Source organism: Hordeum vulgare, chromosome 4H, assembly GCF_904849725.1.
Source record: "Hordeum vulgare subsp. vulgare chromosome 4H, MorexV3_pseudomolecules_assembly, whole genome shotgun sequence".
Classification (NCBI taxonomy): domain Eukaryota; kingdom Viridiplantae; phylum Streptophyta; class Magnoliopsida; order Poales; family Poaceae; genus Hordeum; species Hordeum vulgare.
In genome coordinates this window covers 565,927,176-565,949,108 of record NC_058521.1, presented here as the reverse complement: position 1 = coordinate 565,949,108, position 21,933 = coordinate 565,927,176, and the positions used below count along the sequence as shown (strand labels likewise).

Sequence of the window (21,933 nt, the reverse complement as noted above, 5' to 3'; positions counted from 1 at the left end):
TTGGATTCGCCGACTCCGGCAGTCCGACAGCCCATATAGCTTTGCTCCACTGGCCGTCGTGCTCCCTTCTCCTCTACGCTGCCGTCCACAACCGTCCGCAGCATCGACCAATCCAACCACCGGCCATCGTCTTCCACCCCGCACACAAGGTGTTCGAGAGAATTCCCCAAGGTAAAAAATGATGAAACTTGATGATTTAAATTGGGATTGGATAGTATGTTTGATGGTGGTTGTCTGCATTGTAGATGAGCTCGGTTGACTCCTCATTCATGGATGATTCATGTTGGACGAGGAATTTGATTTGCATGAAGAAGAGGACATTGTTATGCTAGTGGCCATGCACAAGGGGGAGAAGCCAAAACATGGTGGTTCCTTCTATGGTCGTGCATTCATTTGAAGAGAACGGATTGATGCACACAAACGGTTGATGCGCAACTACTTTGGGTCACAACCTATTTCCTGGAGAATTACTTTTGACGTCATTTCAGAATGTCGAAAGACTCGTTCATCCATATTTACAATTCCGTGAAGCAGCATAATCCAGCCTTCGAGTAGAGAAGGAACTGTGATGGGTTGCTTGGCCATATCAATGAATAGAAGGTCACTGCCACTTTGCGCATGATGACATATGGTGTTTCGGCAGATTACATTGATGAAAACTTGGCGATGGCAGAGAACACTGCTATCTTCTATGTCAAGCAATCTGCAATGACTATGGTAGAAGTGTTTGGTCCATAGTACTTGAGAGCACCCAATGCTCAGTGCACTCAGAGGCTTTTGGAGATGAACAAAGCTCGAGGGTTTCCAGGTATGCTCGGGTCTGTGGATTGCATGCATAGGAAATGGAAGAACTGCCCAAAAGCATGGCCTAGACAATTCAAGGGTCATGGGAAGGATGCCACTATCATTCTTGAAGCAGTTGCCGATCATGAAACATGGATTTGGCATGCATATTTTGGGATACCTAGATCTTGCAACGACATCAACGTGCTCGACAGGTCACCTCTGTTTGCCAAGTTAGCAAATGGAGAAGCACCACCAGTGACCTTCAAATCAAATGGCCGCACATACAACTATGGCTACTATCTTACCGATGGGATCTACCCAAGGTGGAATACATTTGTTAGGCCGGCTGCGAAACCCGAAGGTAAGAAAGAACTCATCTTTCACAATGCACAAGCGGCCGCTAGAAAAGATGTTGAGAGGGCTTTCGGGATTTTGCAATCTCAATTTGCTATTGTGTGAGGACCATCTAGATTCTGGGATAAAAAGATCCTTTGATAGATAACGACTACTTGCGTGATTATGCACGATATGATCATTGAGAACGAGCGTGGAAAACATTTAGATTACAACTTCTACCATTTGATCATTTCGTTTCAGATATCCCTGCAAAACAACAGCAGATAAGCCAGACATCACATTGCGCATTTCTGATGCTTTCCCCCCTTCATTTATTCATCCCTGTGTAGGGGTTGTGTTCCACCATCACGACCATATAGCCACACGGGCAAGCAGTGCAAACACGCATTACATACACATGCGTTGCGTGTAAACACGCAGTGACGCATCCCAGCGATGAGCACGTACCATGCTACCAGCATTCATGCATTCCGCGCCGCCGCCCGGCGACTGTTCAGGAGCAGGCGCGAGAACGTTCATGGTCCTCAGAACCCTGACATGGCGTAGTCCATGGCGTCCACCAAGAAATCTGCAGGATCCGATCCGTTGTCCGGTCAGTCAGTCTCTACGACTACAAGCAATGCAGAAAGCAACGGGTATCTTGTGGAGATAGTTGGAGCCACTGACCTGCGTCGTCCTTGGAGAAGCACATCGGTGGTTTTATCCTGAAGACGTTGCCGTGCAGACCGCCTTTGCCGAGTAGAACGCCGAGATCTGGTAGAACAAGAGAACCATATGAGGGGCTGTAGATTTAAACATTTCGCGATCATGGAGGTAGGGAATGTGGGCTATTACCTTTGAGTTTCTCAAACAGAACAGCGGTCTCAGCCTTGGCCGGTGTCTTCTCCGTCCTGTCAGTGACGAGCTCCACCCCAAGCATCAGCCCTCTTCCTCTGACATCTCCAATGACTGAGCAGAAGCAAGGCCAAGGGATGGATAATCATCGATCCGATTACATCAAGTCGAATCCAAAATCAAATAGTTGACTGAAATGGTTACTACTTCAAATGGACCAAAAGATGGGAAACTTTACTTTCATGCTTCTGCTGAAGCGACTTCAGACGTTCCACCAAGTGAGTGCCGACATCTGCGCAATGCGCCTGGCGTTTCTCCTTGTCAAGAACCTTAAGCACAGCCAATCCACCAGCAGAACAGACTGGGTTCCCACCGAATGTGTTGAACTGGATCTTCTGAGCCATCACGCTAGCAATCTCAGGAGTTGTTACAACTGCACCGAGTGGTAGACCATTACCGATTCCCTAGAAATAAAGAAAAAAAAATCATTAGTACTGAAATGATACTGTCAACATAATGAAACCTTTGAGGCAGAGTTTTTCGAACCTTTGCCATCGTTACGATGTCAGGGATGACGTCCTGCGTCTGGAATCCCCAGTAGTTACTTCCAGTACGGCCAAAACCACTTTGGACTTCATCAGCTATACAGACACCACCCGCCTTCCGGACAGTATCATAGACTGACTTCAGGTATCCAGGAGCTAGTTCAACAGTACCTCCTACACCCTGCAATCATGTTCATTCATCGGAAAGCTGATATATGAGTACGTTCGTCTGGATTCACCCGTATAAGAAAAAAACCCGGATAAAAGCTCGATAAAACCTATATTATAAGTTTTTTACAGTATAATGTACAACTTTAAATTGGTCATACCTGGAAAGTTTCTGCGATAAAACCTCCAACCCTTCCTGAACTGCCAAAATTTATATGTTCTTCGACTTCCCTGGCATAAGCTGCAGCATCAGACCCAAAAGCTCCACGGTAAGGATCCGGATTCATGACATGATGAATCTCACCCTGCGATTGATAAATAAATGGCTCATACAAAAGAAAGAATTTAAACAACTACAGATGGTCATACTGAAACAATGCGCAAGAACGCACTATAGGTTGCCTCCCCTCATTTTTTTATTTTTTATGTGAAAAGGAATAAGGGGCACTCATTATATTACGACAACACATTGCACACAACTTGAGTGGATTAACTAACCGAGATGAAGCCCATAATGCACCTGACAAAAAAAATACGGATATCGAAATACTTTTGTGCTTCAGTGTTAATTTTAGCATCGCCAAAATGTGAATTCTAACAATAGTTCAATCTTTTCAAGTACATCAATTGAACTGGAAAAAAAGACTTGCACTGAGAATCTATGTTATTTTGTATGTCTTAACAATCAGATACATACCTGAGGAATCGGGTACTTCCACGTCTGCAAACCGGTGAGACCTATTGTTCCAGCACTCCCACCGTGATATCCATTTCTCAAAGCAACCATACCGAGATTCCCGCTGTACAGCCGAGCCATCAACATTGCCAATTCATTCGCTTCCGTCCCGGAATTGACGAAGTACACAACCTGCATACCATCCCAAAACATGCGACACTCACACTCCCTTCTCGTCATTGAGTCCATCCATGCTGTAACTTGTAGTAGCACTGAGCCACCGAAGGACGGAAGTATTTCTTTACCTTGAGATTGCCTGGCATCTTGGATGCAAGCGCCTCGGCAAACTCGACTATGGCATGATGCAAGTATATGGTGGTGGTGTGCTGAAGCAACTTGGTCTGCTCCTGCACGGCGTTGACGATATCAGGGTGGCAATGGCCACATGACACCGTGACGATGCCTCCGAAGCAATCAAGGTATCTCCTGCCTTGTTCGTCGTATAGGTACTGCATCTTCCCTTCGACGATGTTGAGCTGCGAATACAGAACAGAATGGAATCAAGATGGTACTACAATTTTATATATATGCTGCCATAAGTATTTCAGACATCTTCCACACTATTTCACACATAGTGCCATTGATTTTGATCAGGGCCTTTGGGAATTTGGCACTGTTACTTAGCGGCGTTTTAATAGGTATCACTTGATATCTATTGCCTTCAAAAAGAAAAAATGGGTCGCTTGATGTTTCACTGACATGTGGGCCCCGTGACAGCGTGTGAGCGAGACGGTGATGGGAGTGGCAAAATATATCGAAACCCAATCTTACCTGATGATTGATGCAGTTCATACAACATCCCCTACTTCAAAATTTATTTATTCTCCTACTAAAAGGATAAAGGATTGCTTTCAAGCACAAATTTCGTCTTTTTATACGAAGCAACAGAGGATATGTATACGATGTATGTACCGGCTTCTGGTAGTAGTAGAAGAGGGAGGGGCCGAGGAACTTCTTCCGCTTCTCGAGGATCTCCGCGCCGCCCATCCCGGCGTACGGGCTCGGCCGGTGCTCGAACGGCGGCATCTCCGGCAGAGGCCGCGGCAGGGCCTGCTCCGGCGCCGCCTCCGAGGACACCAGCCTCCGCAGCGCCTCCGCCGGCGAGGGACACCGCCCGCGGCCGGCGGACGCGCGGCGAAGCAGCGAGGCGGCCATGAGCCCGGGTCAGTTAGCTAGGGGCAGGAGCTGTGGTGCTCTACAACAGAACAGCGAGGGAGACGGAGCTGGATTAGCTCGGGGGTGGTTAGGTGGGGTGGGAAGGAGAGTGGAGTGTGGGATTGGCACGGGTCTTGACGTCCGTCTGGTGCTGGTGGAGTGGAGGGGTGCTGGTGTGGTGCCAATGGCGGCTGGCACGGGCTCGCCCGTAGTTGGCAGTGACGTGGAAAAGGTTCAGGCTCCGTCACTCCGATAGTGATGCGCCACGAGAAACTTAAAACTATCGGTGCGGGATCGGGCTGTCTGACGGCCGCTCGTGTCACTGACGTGCGGCCACGCGAGAAGGAATCTCGTCGGGGTTCGTGAGCGGGTGGATATGCTCATGCTTGCGTGGTGACACCATATGTGTTGAGCGGGTGGATATGCTCATGCTTGCGTGGTGACACCATATGTGTTTATTAGAAAAGGCCTTTGTAAGTCTATGAGTCGACTGAGACTTGGCGAAGTCTTGACTGAGGTGACCCCAACTAAATAAGGTCCGTTTTTTATCGCTTTCATGTTGCGTTGTAATGTTTTCGTGATGGATTTGTTATTTGGGTTTTGTTTGTTTGTATTTATTTGTTTGGCTCATTTTACCTCTTAGATCACGGTTTGATATTTGGACACAAACAAAAAAATAACAAAAACAGTACATTCTGTAGCTACACGACAGTAACTTTTCTAAACCGTGAAAGTTCTTTCTTCATCTTGCAAGTAAACCCCCTAAACCCATCCCACCAGTGAGAGAGAACACACCGGCCCTCACCCCCTCCCAGTTTTCCCTCGTTCTTCTCCTTCCTCCGTCCCTAACCCCATGCAAGGTGGAGTGTGCTTAGACATGGAAGAAGTTCAGAATCTAGAACAATAGCATGGATAAAGGAAAAGGAAAACAAGCTCACCAAGGTGGTTTTACTCCATCGATGGATCCATATGGAGCTGTCCAATTTTGAAATTATCTTTCCCCTCTTCGTTTTGGATCTGAAATGAAGAAAAAGATGATTGAGTATCATATTATGATACCGTATCATATTAAATGTTGTGCTACTATGTGTTATGCATAACAATAAATGACATATCTTATGATACTAACATATGATACTATGCATTACGGGTGTAGTATCATACACTAGTATCATATGCATGATACTAGTATATGATACTCTCATTACAACCAGCCTAAGTCGACTAAGACTTGGCGAAGTCTCGGTTGACTCACGTGACCCCAAATAGATTAGGTCCGTTTTCGGTCGCTTCCACGTTGCGATGTAATGTCTTCGTGATGGATTTGTCATTTGGGCTTTGTTTGTGTTGTGTTTATTTGTTGGGCCTATTTTACCTCTTAGATCTGGGCTTGAGATTTGGACACAGAAAAAAAAACAGCCCATTATGTAGCTACACGACAGGTAACTTTTCTAAACCCTGAAAGTTCTTTCTTCATCTGGCAAGTAAACCCCGTGAACCCATCCCACCCACGAGAGAGAACACGCTAGCCCTCACCCCCTCCCCCACTTTCCCCTCCCTCCCTCCCTAAACCATGCAAGGTGGTGGTTGTGCTATGACATGGAAGAAATTCACAAGCAAGAACAATAGCATGGATAAAGGAAAAGGAAAACAAGCTCACCAGGGTGGTTTTACTCCATCGATGGATCCATATGGAGCTGTCCAATTTTGAAGTTCTTTTTCCCCTCTTCGTTTTGGATCTGAAAATCTTACTAAACTCTGTTTTTTCCACAGCAATCTTGGAGTAGTATGACAGTTTCCTGATGGGCAAGCATGTTTTTTTTTCACATCACTTTTGCATGCAAAAACTGTGTCTGCCTTAAGATGCCATCTGATGCGAAAAAAAGAGATACCTTGTTAAGTCTGACCAAAGATGTAGAAAGAACTGTAAATCTGGTAATACAAGGATGGTTAGTAATTCATAAACATTTTTGTAGGTATGTTTTCTGGCCACTTTATGTAGCATATATAAACACTTGTTCTTGACAGTTTATATATTTTTTTGTGTTCTTGACATTTACTCAAGGACACAATTCTTGTATTACACATATTGTTTTGGCAGACTGACACATGGAAAGACAGTAGTCAAAAAAATTATTTGTATCATGCAGAAAATATGATTTTGACTTTGTTTGTTTGAAGCAACCATACCTTGTTGTTAACTGATGGGTCCACACTGATAGTTTTATTTGTAGCAGGCAGAAAATACTGATTACTCCAACTAGAGAGTCCCTTTGGAACAAATATTTTTGAATTTTGATGCTCCAGCTCCGCACAATTTCGTGACCCCTATTCAAGTAAGGTAGAAAACAAATAGAAGAAACAAAATATTCTGTTAGATTGTAACTACAAGTCCTTGTGAAAAAAAGAAAGATTAAGAAATTGATGTAAAACATTACTTTGTTTGCTCCAGCAACCATGCCTTAATGTCCAACGTGTTCTGTAGCAACAAGCTGGCGTAGATTTGGAACTCCAACCACCTTCAAGTCCATTTGCACCGCAGGTATTTGCTTGATTGAAAAAAATACTCTTTAAGTTCCGTGCTTTGATGTATATAATCTTCTACTCCATTCCAATTCAAATTCTAACATGCAAAAAAGAGTAAAACATAAATGCAGGATATGGATTTCCTTGTAGGTAGCAACTTAAGTTACACATAGTTGTTGATGGCTGCCAGTCAAGAGGTACCGTAAAAGAAGTCGCTTTTTTATATACTTTTACATGTATAAGGCAAAAAAGAACAATGTCAAACAATTGAAAAATGGAAATTGCATAACATGTTTACTCATGACAGGGTGGGATTGGTGCACAAAGATGATCCAAAAAAATTGTGCACAAAGAAGATCCTGGTGGAGGAATTAATCATGAGGTAAAATTGTTTGATTTACATGTGTACATTTGACCGGTCTCTTATGCCCCATGTCAGCAAAAAATGATACTGATTCTGTTATTGATGATGCAGAATGGCATGTTCATGGTGACTGAACGATATGGACGCTTGGAAGAACATAACAACATTGGCCGAACAACAAAAAGGCAGCAAACACAAAATGTTGATGTTGGGGCAGAAGGTTTCCCTAGTTGGAGCTGGGATGACAACACAACTCAAGAATACGCGGGCAGTAGCTACCACTCTAGATACACAGAACACAATAGTGAAGACGATGATTTGGATTTTGATGGCCTAGATGATGAATTAGACGATGATTTCGCCATTCATGCTGATGAAGCTGCTGCTGGTTTTTGCCATCAAGATAGTTTTGCAGAAGGCAATACTTTTGTTGAACATTTTGGTGATGATACATCTCCTGCTGGTTCGAGCCATGGTCCTAGTTTCACTGATGGCATGAGTGTTGATGGTGATTCAGACAATTCTGAACAAGCATGTACATGTGAAAAAAACAAGAATGTATCTGAATGTGCTGATCAACAAGAAGGTGGTGCTGGGCAACATGGGAATATATAACAACTTTCACAAGAGGACATTTTGATGTTTCTAGAAAATGATAGTGTTGCCGCAACTCAGACTTGTAGCCAAGAAATTCGCAGCCATCATGTCCCATATGTGGACATGCTCTTTGATTCTCATGAAGCTGCCTATGCATTCTACAATGAGTACGCAGCCATTTGTGGTTTTGCAATTAAAAAAGTAGGCAATTAACATGCCACTAAACCTGATGGCAAGGTAGTGACACATTATACTTTCAAATGCAACCGCTCAGGAAAAGTTGTTAGCGAGGATGTGCTGGAAGAAAGGAAAAAACGAGACAACTCAAGAAGCAAGAGATAACAGGGGTTCCCCGCCTGAGAAGGTGAAAAGGAAGAGGAAAAACTTCATTGAAATAACTAGGTGTCAGGCTAAGATGGTTGCAACACGAAAAGGAGAAGTTTGGTTTGTCACAACTATTGATCTGGAACACAACCACACCCTAAGCCCTCCAGACGAGTCCAAATATTTAAGATCACACAAGCATATGACACAGCAGGAGAAGTTGTTCATCCGAACATTCGAGTTAGTGCATATGCCCACTAGGAAGATTATGGCCATTCTTTCTTACGTGTGTGGCAGCAATGCACCCTACACTAAGAAATATGTTAGCAATGTGAGGACAACCATAAACAGAGAAAATGACAAGAGCAATATGATACAGGTGCTTGAGTACTTTAGAAACAAGCAGAAGGAGGATCCAAATTTCTACTATGCTTTCAAAGTTGCTGATGAAGACATCAACAAGGTGTTGTGCATATTCTGGGCAGATGGCTACTCCAGAAAAATGTATGAGCTTTATGGTGATTGTTTGAGTTTTGACACAACATACAAGACAAATCGTTACAATCTATCGTTTGCACCTTTTGTTGGCATCAGTTGACATGGTCTCAATTGCTTGTTTGCCTGTGCTATTGTGAACAATGAAACATTTGACACATTTGAGTGGTTGTTCAAAACATTTCTGGACTGCATGCATCAAAAAGCTCCTTTGTCAATCATTACAGACCAAGACGTTGCAATGAAAAATGTTGTTCCTGCTATTTTCAAGGGCAGTGTTCATAGGTGTTGCCTCTTCCACATAATGAAAAGGTTCAGGAGAGATGTGTGCGGACGTTTTCAACAGCGCGCTATCTACCATGGAGAGGCGGGGCTAAGATTCTAATGACATGTGTAATGTTGAGGATTTTGTGGAGGCGAGGACAGTGGGAAGAAAAAGGTCAGATTTGGGGTCTGCAAGAGGGGAAATAGACAATGGAGAGCGAAAAGTGGTGATATTTATGTATGAACCTATACACGATTTCACATAGTTGCTATATTTGTTGCGTGTGTGATTATGTGTGCACCGAAAATAATCCAAAAACTATGAACATGCTTCCCGCGCAAGAGCAAGTGCGAGCTAGAACGGTCAATTATAAAATCCCGAGCCCCCTTGGTAGCAGCTAGCTATAAATAACCATAGCGATGGCCAGCGGCGGCAATTCAATGATCCCACGGCTAGTTCCCACACATACCATCAAGACCCAAATGGCCGATGACACGATGGAGTTGGGAGACGATGGAACCGAGGTTGCCGGCGTGATGGTCGGCTTGAGAGTCGACGGCCATGCCGCTACCTCTCTCGATGACAGCCAGACGAGGCAAGAATCACAGCATGAACAAGCCAGCAGTTTAGCCAGGGTCGTCTAGAAAGCAGCTAGGGATCGCCAGCGGGCGATATTGTGGAATCAGGGCTGAAAAGGATCGAGATGGACCTAGAGGGGGGGTGAATAGGTACAAATCCAAATTTTAATAATTACTTGGCAATTTTAGGCTAAAGTGCGGAATATAAGTGTAAGCCTAATAATTGCAATGACAAAGAGTAAGCTATTAGGAGTGAAGCAAGGCAAGTGGTAAACAATAAGCAAATACAAGTATGTAATAAGGATTAACACAAGTAGAGAGTTAGGGTTAGGAATAACCGAAACTCCGAGAGAGACAAGGATGTATCCCGATGTTCACTTCCTTGGAGGGAAGCTACGTCACCGTTAGAGGGGCGGATGTTACCACGAAGGCACACCAACGCCACGAAGGCTCACCCTATTCTCCCTTTGATATAACTCCACGAAGGCGTTTCTCAACCACTAGTGGTAAGCCTTGAGGTGGCTTCCAAACCTTCACAAACTTTCCGAGGGATATCACAATGGTTTGATTCCTCTCCGAAGACTCCTACCGCCTAGGAGTCTCCAACCTCCAAGAGTAACAAGATCACGGGGATTGCTCAAAACTTGCTCAAATCACAAATCACTTTGGTGGGAAGGAGGAGAGGGAGACGATCTATCTTTTGATTGGAACAACACTCAAAAGGACTCACAAATGCTCTTGGGATCTAGGATTTGGTGTAGACAAGAGTGAGTGAGAGGAAAGGTGTTCTTGGGTGTGTCTTAGCTGTGTTGAACACCCTTTCACGAGGTGGGAGAAGAGTATTTATAGTGTGGAGTGAAATCCAGCCGTTGGAGGTGCAATAAGTCACACAGGGTCCGGACGTCCGACACTTGTCGGAAGTCCGGGCGTCCGTGAGGGGCCGGACGTCCGACAGGGGCCGGTCGTCCGAGACCTGTAGGCATGACTGGAACTCTTATGAATTCATCAGCGGCCGGACGTCCGACAGGGGTCGGTCGTCCGAGGCCTGTAGATGTGCGTGAACATATTTGAATTCATCAGCATACGGACGTCCGGAGTGGCCCGGAAGACCGTGTTATACAACACAAGTTCTACTGGTGGTGGCTTCCGGATTTCCGATGGGTGTTGGCCATCCGGCGCTCGGACATCCGGAGGGAGCCGGATTTCCGAGATATAGTGCACACATTCTACTGGTGTTGACCTCCGGGTTTCCGATGGGTGTCGGCCATCCGGAGGGAGCCGGATTTCCGAGATATAATGCACACATTCTACTGGTGTTGACCTCCGGATTTCCGGAGCTTGGCCGGACGTCCGGCCCTCGGTCGTCCGGAGGGAGCCGGATTTCCGAGATATAAGCCTTACATACTACTGGTGTCTGGCTGCGGATTTCCGGAGGGAACCGGATGTCTGGCCCTCGGACGTCCGGACGGAGCCGGATGTCCGAGTTAATTGGACATATATTGAATTGTAGACAGTGGACAGTATGTGGTGTTTGATATGTTTGTAGAGATGTGGTATGAGCAAGTTTATCGCAAAGCCTGTGATCCCCTCTTAATAGTGCGGGATCCCTATACTCAATATCAGTAAACTCAAAAGACTATTCTACAACATCTCTTCTTAATCCCGAGTCTTCTCGAAATATACATCACCAATCTTTTCAGGCAACCTTTGGCACATAAATCTTAATCTACTAAAGTACTTGCCGTCCTGAGATACACTCAACAAATAGGATTAGTTTCCTATGTATGTGTTGTCATTAACACCAAAAGACAATTAGGGGCATAGCATGCACTTTCAAGGGCAGAGTGCGTCGGATGGTGCGGGCGGCGGAGCAGGAACCTCGATGCCGATGCCGCAAGGACAACTACGACAATGACCATCGCATGATGCACATGCTTATGTCCCAGATGAAGGAGGACGCAGCTCCAGACGCCGGGGAGGACTTGCGCCATTGTTGCGGCATTGGTGATGGTCAGGGTCTCGTCGGCCGCCGGGACGATGTAGGAAGACCCGACGGACTATGCGGCAGTCCTCGTGAGATCTGCGCCTGAGGTAGTATCGGCGATCACTAACGTCGAGGCTGACCCTGCCTCGATCGATCAAGGTGTACGTCATTGACTTGGCGACCTCGTGTCCTCCTGAGATAAGGAACGATATGATATTGATACGTCCATTTTGCATCATGTTTTCATGTTGATATTTATCGCTTCTTTGGCTATTATTTCACTTCACGGTACAATTCTTATGTCCTTTCTTTCTTATTTTGCAAGGTTTACATGAAGAGGGAGAATGCCGGCAACTGGAATTCTAGCCTGAAAGTGGAGCAAAGTTGAGATACCTATTCTGCGCAACTCCAAACACCGTAAAAATCGACGAGGATTTTTTTCCTGATTTATCAAAAATACTGGGCTGAAGAAGTGCGAGAGGGGGCGTGCAGGTGGCCACAAGCCTGCACGGCGCGGCCACCCCCCCAGGCCGCGCCATGAGGGCTTGTGGGCAGCCTGCAGGCCCACTTGCCCCCCTCTTTTACTATATGAAGGGTTTCGTCCAGAAAAAAAATCAGGGAGGAGCTTTTTCGTGGAATCGCCGCCGCCACGAGGTGGAACTTGAGCAGAACCAATCTAGAGCTCCGGCAGGACGATCCTGCCGGGGAAACTTCCCTCCTGGAGGGGGAAATCGTCGCCATCGTCATCACCAACACTCCTCTCATCGAAGGGGACTCGTCACCATCAACATCTTCATCATCACCATCTCATCTCCAAACCCTAGTTCATCACTTGTAACCAATCTCCATCTCCCGACTCCGGTTGGTACTTGTAAGGTTGCTAGTAGTGTTGATTACTCTTTGTAGTTGATGCTAGTTGGATTATTTGGTCGAAGAGTTTATGTTCAGATCCTTGATGCTACTCGTTACCTCTCTGGTCATGAATATGATTATGCTTTGTGAGTAGTTACTTTTGTTCCTGAGGACATGGGATAAGTCATGCTAATAGTAGTCATGTGAATTTGGTATTCGTCCGGTAATTTGATATGTTGTATGTTGTTTTTTCCTCTAGTGGTGTTATGTGAACGTCGACTACATAACGCTTCACCATTATTTGGGCCTAGAGGAAGGCATTGGGAAGTAGTAAGTAGATGATGGGTTGCTAGAGTGACATAAGCTTAAACCCTAGTTTATGCGTTGCTTCGTAAGGGGCTGATTTGGATCCACTAGTTTAATGCTATGGTTAGACTTTGTCTTAATTCTTCTTTCGTAGTTGCGGATGCTTGTGAGAGGGGTTAATCATAAGTGGGATGCTTGTCCAAGTAAGGGCAGTACCCAAGCGCCGGTCCACCCACATATCAAACTATCAAAGTAACGAACGCGAATCATATGAACATGATGAAACTAGCATGACAGAAATTCCCGTGTGTCCTTGGGAGCGGTTTTCCTCCTATAAGACTTTGTCGAGGCTTGTCCCTTGCTACAAAAAGGATTGGGCCACTTTGCTACACCGTTGCTACTTTTGTTACTTGTTGCTCGCTACGAATCATCTCACCACACAATCACTTGTTACCGACAATTTCAGTGCTTGCAGATATTTCCTTGATGAAAACCACTTGTCAGATCCTTCTGCTCCTCATTGGGTTCGACACTCTTACTTATCGAAAGGACTACGATTGATCCCCTATACTTGTGGGTCATCAGATATCGATGGACGATGGAAGCTATGCGTGTTGGGTCGGTGTTAGGGGCAGTAGCACTTTTGTGCGTGCACAGTTCATATGTATTATATTGATGTAAAATAGCGAGCTAATATTTTGTAAATTACTCCATCAACTATGCATTGTACCAATTTAAGCATGTAAATGCTCAATTAAATTGTTCATGCATGCCAAATATGTCAATTGTATGGGTTGGGCTATCTATATATATTGTACTTTTGTGCGTGCTCAAGCAACTATACAACAGTGCGAATGAGGACGAATGGGGAGAGGGCTGGGGTTGAGGGTCTGCGTAGGAAACGGTTCGTAAACAGATAATGTGTGCGATTAATATCATTGTATATATTTGATTGCAAGTTTTTGTTCGACTGCGGGTGTGATGAGAGAGTTGTGGATTGCCGTTCGATCGCGGTGCATCCTACGGTGCGCATGTGCGATCTTTGTGGCTGGAGTTCTGGCCAAACAAAACACACAGCAAAATATGGTGAACGCACACGGTACCAAAAGGCACACGGTCTTCACAAAGTTATCGTCTGCCCAAACAAATGGCATATTTCAAGGGAAACCCATACTTCCTTGATCGTTTCCCCATGATGTTCTTTCTAAAATACAACATACCCGCTAGAATGCACCGTGTTTAAATTTGACATTTTTAGAGCTTCTTCACTCTATTTAGGCTTTTATGTGCACTTTTTAGGCATTTACGGCTTATAATTCAAGTTTGAATGTTCTCTACATGAAAAAGTGTTCAAAAAGGGTTTTAAAAATCATATTTGTGCCATTGAATAAATTTTCATGTATTTTACAGGAAATTAAAAGAATTTTAAAGGACATGTGTGTGAAGAGGCAACTATAGATGTGTAGTTTATTATTTTTGTAACTTTGGAAAAATGGAAAACATGCGTGAAAAACATGATACCTTGTGTAGTGCCTTGGCAGGCCTCAATATGATCTCGGAAATACTTTGGGAGGTTTGGTTAATGTTTTCATACACACTCTTCATATATCGAACCGTCACCTATGATGTTTCATGGTTTGGGGAGCAAAATCACCATGTTTTGAAAGGGGAACCCTTATTTTCTTGGTCCTTTCAACTTGATTTATTTTCAACGATCGCCATACCCATTACGATGCATCGTGTCCAAATTTGTCATTTTTCGGACTCATTTACTATATTTAGGGTTTTGTGTGCATTTTCTAGCCATTTTGTGCTTATAATTAAATTTCGACAATCTATGCATAAAAATATATTAAAAAGGGTTTTAAAAATCATAATTATGTCATTGAATAGCACTCCATCTGTTTTACAGGAAATTAATAGAAATTTAAAAGAATGTGTGGGAAGAGGAAACCATATATATGTGGTTTATTGGATTTTTGACTCTAGAAAAATGTAAAACATGACTAAAAAACATGATACCATGTGTGGTGCCTTGGGAGGACCTCAATATTATGTGGTAAATACTTGGGGACTATTGGCTAATGTCGTCATACACACTCTTCATATATCGAACCGTCACCTATGATGTTTCATGGTTCGGGGCGCGAAATCACCATGTTTTAAAAGAGGAACCCATATTTCCTTGGTTCTTTCAACTTCATTTATTTTCTACGATCATCATGTCCATTACAATACACCGTGTCCAAATTTGTCATTTTTTCAGGCTCGTTTACTATATCTATTTTTATGTGCATTTTTCTAGGCCTTTTGTGCTTATAATTCATTTTCCGACAATCTATGGATGAAAAATAATGTAAAAAGGGGTTGTAAAAAGCTTAATTATGGCATTGAATAACACCCCATCTATTATACAGGAAATTAATAAAAAATTAAAAGACATGTGTGGGAAGAGGCAACCATATATGTGTCGTTTATTGGATTTTTTACTCTAGAAAAATGAAAATACATGTGTGAAAAACATGATACCTTGTGTGGTGCCTTGGTAGGGCCTCAATGTAATATGGCAAATATTTGGGGAGGTTTAGCTAATGTAGTCATACACACTCTTCATAATCGAACCGTCACCTAAGATGTTTCATCGTTCGCGGAGCGAAATCACCATGTTTTGAGAGGAAAACCCATATTTCCTTGGTCCTTTCAACTCGATTTATTTTCTATGATCATCATACCCACTACAATTCACCTTGTCCTAAATTGTGGCTTAAAACTTATTAGTATTTTAGGATACCGATTCTGGCTTAAAACTTCTTCCATGACATTGACAAGAAATTCTTCTTGGCGTTCTTCATACTAAAGTACTTTAGTATTTTGTCAATATGTATTTTGTTTAAGCCCGATTAGACACTACTATCTGCATAGATTATTATGCATAATAACATGACTACATTGCTTAATTAAGTACTTTACTAAAAGTTTCAATAAAGTCTTAATTCGTGTCAAGAGTTTTATATAATTTCCAACCAACAGCATGTCATGCACACACAGTGTTTAGAAATATTATCATGCTCCACTTACTTTCTTGTAAATACAAGCATCTTTGCTATCCTTGATGAAATAAAATTATTTGGCAATTTCATCACAACAAAAATTCCAACTCCATTATGCTTGCTTTAGTCCATTATAGAAACTCTTGAGTTTGCACACTTACAAGTATCCTCTGAATTGACAAAAATATCTTGGACCATATAAAATATACAACCTTGGTTCTATTTCCATCTCATGGAATCCTTTTGATCTCCATCTATTATATCTCATAATTGAAATATGTAGTAATTGCTAGTTTAACCTGAACTGACTTTTAAGTATTGTCATGATGAGACAATCTCATTTAGTAAATTACTTGATCTTATATTAAACTATTTGCAACAATTCAAGCTTTATAGAACTTTTTTATCCTTTCCAATTTATCGATCCATTACTATACATTAGACTAAGTCTTCTAGAGGGTTCATCAAGTTCTAAACTTGATTCAGGTATACGGATATTATCTCACATTACTTTGGCATTTAGCCATTTTTGGAGTTAGGACCCATCAACGTTTCCGTGTGTATCATAAGTTCATTGTTTGTGTCAACAATATTTCATCTACGCACCATGAAGGTTTGCACGAATTGTCCTCAACCTATATAGTCCAGCCGCAAGTTCAACATAAGTCTCTATATCTCATGTAGAGGCTTTCATACCAGTCGCTGTAGAAAATTCTAGAACCACTTCTAGCATTTTTTTGACCTGATTATGAAGATTCTGTAATCTCATCGAGTTCCATTGTCCTCCCACACACTCTTTTGCAGAAAATATTTTCTTCAAAAATCTCTGCACTCTGTGGCAAAACACTTTGTCTTGGCGTAGTCGTAAAGGAATAACCAGCCAATATGGGATAACCAACAAAGTAACACTTATCATTTCATACCTTATATGGTGTCATTTCAGCAGTTTTGACGGTGCTCTTTTTTAGTGTAAACAACACAATCGCTAAAACATCACAATCAAAGTATATTGACAATTGAGTTAATACCATTTTTGATCTTACCATGTCAAACATAGATTGATTACGTCTACTCAAAAACACTCTACCCTTAGTAGTGTTCTAGGAGGTGCAAGCTATAAAATTCTTTTTATAACTCATCAAATATTCGTTAAACTTGTAACTCAATATTTTCTTTCTCCAATCCAATTGTAGAAACATAACTCTCTTGTTACGATAATTCCTACTTCATTCCGAAAATATTTTGAAACATTTCAAAGAATCCATATTTACGTCTCAAATCTATCGAGTCATTTTTTAAAGATACATAAATCCACTGCTTGGCAACAAGACTTATTAAACTACACACATCAATATGCATGTTTCCAATTATTATGTTGCTTGTTCTTTATGGCCTTTGAACATATTTTAGTTCACTTCACTATTAGGACGAAAGTTGCATTGTCAAATGATTCATAATCAAATGACTTCAAAATCCATCACTATGTGATTTTTTCCATGCGGTTATCTCCAATGTGACTAAATGTAGTGCCACACATATGTGCTATTCTTTTAGTCTTGTGACATTTAGCATCAATGTTATGGACGGTCAATTTTATTATCAAATATTGAGAACACACATCCTATTCATAGCAGAAGTTTAGCCTTTTGTTCATAACATCAAATAACTATTGATTTTTAATGAACAACCTCCTTACAACTACTACACAATGTGCTAGAGTGTATAAAAATGTAAATGTGTATCAAAAAATGTTACTTAGCATATAAAATATATAATGTATATGGAAAAAGTACATATAAAAAATATTAGAAAAATGTTAATAGTGTAGTATATTTTTTAATATGTATACAAATAATGTTTAATATGTATATGAAAAAAGTAGACATCTAATACATATATTAACAATATATAATAATCACATATTCAAGAATTGTTAAACATGTATAAAAATGTTATTGGTGTATACGAAATATATATAAGTCAGGAAGATAAATATAAATAAATTGTAACCGTGTATTTATGAAATGTTATATATATAAAATATTCTTGATGTATAATAAAAATATACATTTTCTGTGAAAAAGGGAAATACAAATAAAAAGGAAAATAAAAAGGGAAATGAAATACCAAGTAGACCAAAGAAAACACTGGAACAATGTAAAAAACCGATGAAAATAAAGGGGCGAACAAATAAAATGAAAAAATGACAAAAAAGAGGACTTGATGAAAAGACTAAAGAAACCAATTCAAACAATAGAAAGTAGTCAAACGACGGTACATGGCCTTGGCGGGCCTTAATGAAAATTAGTACGACAATACATAGCCCTGACGGACCTACTCAAGCTTCACTTATAGCGAGACTAGCATCCATATCGCCTGAAGCTTTCTTGTAGCGGGCATGCCTATGGGCTGGCTCAGTTCGTTCTGTCATCAGACTATTAGCTGAAGTTTTTCGTTTGTTTTTTGTTCTTTTTTATTTATTATCCAATTTTCTTTGGTTTCTTTGTTTTGTTCTTATACTTTTTTGGTGTTTTCTTTTGCTTTTATTATATTCCTTTTTGTTTATTTCATGATTTTCTTGCTTGCCCTTTTTTTCTTTTTTGTTTAATTTTTTGGTTTTTAACTATCTTGTTTTGTTTTCCTTTGTTTCTTTAATGATATTCAATGTTTTACATTCCTTCGCACTTGTTTCTTTGTTTTTTTCGTTTTGTTTTTTCTTTGGTCTCCTTTGTTTTCTTTTCGGTTTTCATTGGTTTTTAATTTTTCCCATGTTTGTTTTCGCATTCTATGGTTTGGTATACATCGAAACCATATTTCAATATATATTTAATATTTTCTAAATATGTATTCAATATTCATGTAATACACAGTCAAATTTTTTTCTATACATACTTTAACTCATGATTAAAAAAATTTAAATACAAGATTAACATGTTTGTATACAAAGAAAATATTTTTGAAACGTTTTAAAATGCTTATAGTATTTTTGAAATGCAATATTAGCATTTGTTTAATATATGATCAACATTTATATACACATTTAACGCTTTTAAAATTATATATTGGCGTATCTCAACTTATGTCTTAATATTTTGTTTTTCAAATGATTACTTAAAATTTTAAATACATGATCAATTTATTTTCGTACACAATGTAATTTTTTGTATACATAAGAATATTTCTCTATACATATCTAACATTTTTTAAATGGGTGATTGACCTTTTTTCTGTAATTTGATTTTTGTAATACGTTTATTTAGAATGTTGGGAAGTAAAAGTAATATTTGAAAAATAATAACGTGAAAAAACAGAAAAAAAAAAGTTGTTGCCTCGCACGAGCTGGGCCGGTCCTCTGGCGCTTGCCTTGTTCCTTGCATCTTGCTATGTGTGACAGATAGTAGCACACTCCATGGTAAGGCAAGGAATCCTGGGCCATAAAGGCCAGACAATTCATAGATGTGTTCGGGAGGGCCGCTTCGACTGTGGGGTGAGTATGCTTCCGAATAAACAATAAGTTTAAAATAAATATTAAACAAGGTTTAATTTTTTTCTTTTATCTAGATGTTCTTGTTAGTGTAACAAGTGTGCTTGTCATTTTTCATGCGAAATGTGATGACGGTGCTTCATCGGCAAAATAAACAAAAAATGAGTGTAACATTTGTCGTTCGATTTGTTTTTTTTTTCACATATCAAAATACTTAAGCTTTCCCCCTAATAAATTGAAGGTATCGTCTCGATGTGACAATGAACACATCGATTTGTTTTTCAATTTTGTTTTGACATTTACAGGAAATAATTTTTGGTGGATAGAAGCATATGCTTCCAAAAGGCAAATTTCCGCATGTGTTCACATTTTGCTTTCAAGAGAAGCAGTTTTTTTTATCAAGGAGAAGCAGTTTCTATACATGTATTGCTGGGACAATTTTTCTGTTTTAATCTATGGGGCAAAGAAAATGCACAATTGATCTCGTTTTCAAAAAAAATTCGAATCTAACCTCTTTTTCTGACGCCAACAACGTCTGGTTTACGTGCAAGACGTCAAGATCCCGACGTCTGGTACGGGGTGACATGACCGGCTGATCCGTTAAGTTTCTGACGCTAGGGCTTTTCCCTGGGCGCTGTTTGATTGCAACACGCACGACGATTACCTTTGCTCTGTCTCAGTGTTTCACCCGGGAAGAACGGAACACGCCTTGACATTGCTTCGTCTTCCCAGGAATGTAGCACCGTCGCCACCGCCACCCCGGCCGTCCATATCACCTTGACAAAAAAGTAGCTGGTGCTCTAGGTCTCTAGCTTACTGCTGCTCCCGGCACGTGCATACTTACACGGCAGCAAGGAAAGAGACGTGTGTATCTATCGGCGGTACGATAACATGTGTGCCCAATAAATTGCCAAGCCAGCTGTGATGTGGAATACACTTTTGGCGTTTTTGGTGTACCGCAGGAGAGCATGCTACTCCGAATTCGTGACGAGAGAGCGACATGTCTCTGCAAAATGAAAAAATAATAATTTAAAGCTTAAACTATATTTGTCGGGTGGAATGAACCTCAAATTAAAATCCCGATCGATTGTACCCTGAATTATGTAAATCCGATCTAAATCGAACCCTCACGTCGTGATCTTTCAAAGATCACTCTCACATCTCAGGTGTGATGGCACACTGCATGCATGTCACTTGTCACATCATGAAAGTTTTCCTTTTTCCGTACATTCGTATTTTCGAAACGTTTTATCTCTTAGATCACTCTCACCTTCCCATGTAGCGACAAACCGTTTTCATTGTTGAATTTCTTGCGTCGTCATCTTCAAAACTAGATCCCATGTTGGTAGATTTTGACGAACTTGTTTTCTCATAAAAAATAGGATAAAAAACCGTGTCTCTCGCGATAGAAAAAACCAGAAACGAGTTTTTTCGTGTGTTTTTTCCTTTCTGAGAGGCACTATTGTGCCTCTAACGAAAACAAACCCGTGCCTTTCGCGTAAGCAAAATCGTGCCTCTTGCGAAAAAACATTTCCCCCCTTTCGGAGAGGCACGCCTCTCACAAAGGCAAAACTGTGCCTCTTGCGGAAAAACATTTTCCCCCTTTCTGAGAGGCGCGCCTCTCACAAAGGCAAAATTGTGCCTCCCGCGAAAAAACCTCGGGTTTTTTTCCTTTTCTGAGAGCCATAACAGTGCCTCTCACGAAGGCAAAATCGTGCCTCTGGTGAAAACAAAATCGTGCCTCTCGCAAAAAAAGAAAACATGTTTTTTTTTCGAAGTGCCTCTCGCAAAAAAAGAAAACATGTTTTTTTTTCGTTTTCGACAGGCACGACCATGCCTCTCGCAGTGGCAAAACCGTGCCTCTCGCGGAAACAAAATTATGCCTCACGCAAAAAAACACGCATTTTCCGTTTTTAAGAGGCACGACAAAATCGTGCCTCTCACAAAAGCAAAACCTTGCTTCTCGTAAATAAACATTTTTTTACTTTTTTTTGAATATTTGTTTTGTGAGAAAGCTAAGAATGACCGGTAAAAAACAAAAACAAAAGAAAATCAGATTTTTGTTCTAAAAAGCAGAAAACGCGTGTGAAAAGTTTAAAAAACAAAATCTGGAGGGAGCGCTTCGAGCGCGACCTGTGGCGGGAGCTGAAAACGCGTCAACTGACGACGCGCGGGGGTGCTCGCTGGGAGGCTCCCGGAAAAGCGCTAGCTAACTAGTGGCTACCGTCGCACCGTGTTAATTGGGATTCGCCTGATGGGCCGACCCATTTTAATTTTTTCGTTCGAAAAAAATGCCAACACGCACACACGCTACTCCGTGTTGGACCGGCCCACTTAAATTTTTCCAAATGCCTGGGTTTGGTGCACGGACGGGTAACCTAAGCCGGTCCACGGCCGCGCCCTCTCGAGCCCTATCGTCGCGCCCTCGTGAAGCTCCTGTGTCGCCGCGCCCTCTCGAGCCCCACCGCCGTCGCACCCTCGTCAAGCTCTACCGCTGCCGTGCCCTCTCGAGTCTCACCGACGCGCC

The 21,933-nt window shown here is 41.6% G+C and overlaps 1 protein-coding gene across 1 annotated transcript; it reads right to left on the bottom strand.

The window, feature by feature from the left end:
• Positions 1-1,430: 1,430 nt before the first annotated feature.
• Positions 1,431-4,822, bottom strand: LOC123449571 (alanine--glyoxylate aminotransferase 2 homolog 1, mitochondrial). The gene is made up of 9 exons (XM_045126844.1): positions 4,339-4,822; positions 3,672-3,902; positions 3,388-3,558; positions 2,852-2,995; positions 2,524-2,703; positions 2,216-2,441; positions 1,978-2,091; positions 1,810-1,896; positions 1,431-1,711 (listed from the first exon to the last, which is right to left on the bottom strand). Exons 1-9 carry the CDS (start codon positions 4,579-4,581, stop codon positions 1,668-1,670), a joined length of 1,440 nt encoding a protein of 479 aa, XP_044982779.1. The 5' UTR covers positions 4,582-4,822; the 3' UTR covers positions 1,431-1,667.
• Positions 4,823-21,933: the final 17,111 nt, after the last annotated feature.

Bases quoted from the DNA above. Each gene is read 5' to 3' on its own strand.
- LOC123449571 (XM_045126844.1), bottom strand. From the start codon at position 4,581: ATGGCCGCCTCGCTGCTTCGCCGCGCGTCCGCCGGCCGCGGGCGGTGT. The intron at 3,903-4,338 runs GTACATACATCG...CTGTATTCGCAG, and splicing joins TCTACTACTACCAGAAGCCG to CTCAACATCGTCGAAGGGAA. The intron at 2,996-3,387 runs GTATGTATCTGA...TATCAATCGCAG, and splicing joins GGAAGTACCCGATTCCTCAG to GGTGAGATTCATCATGTCAT.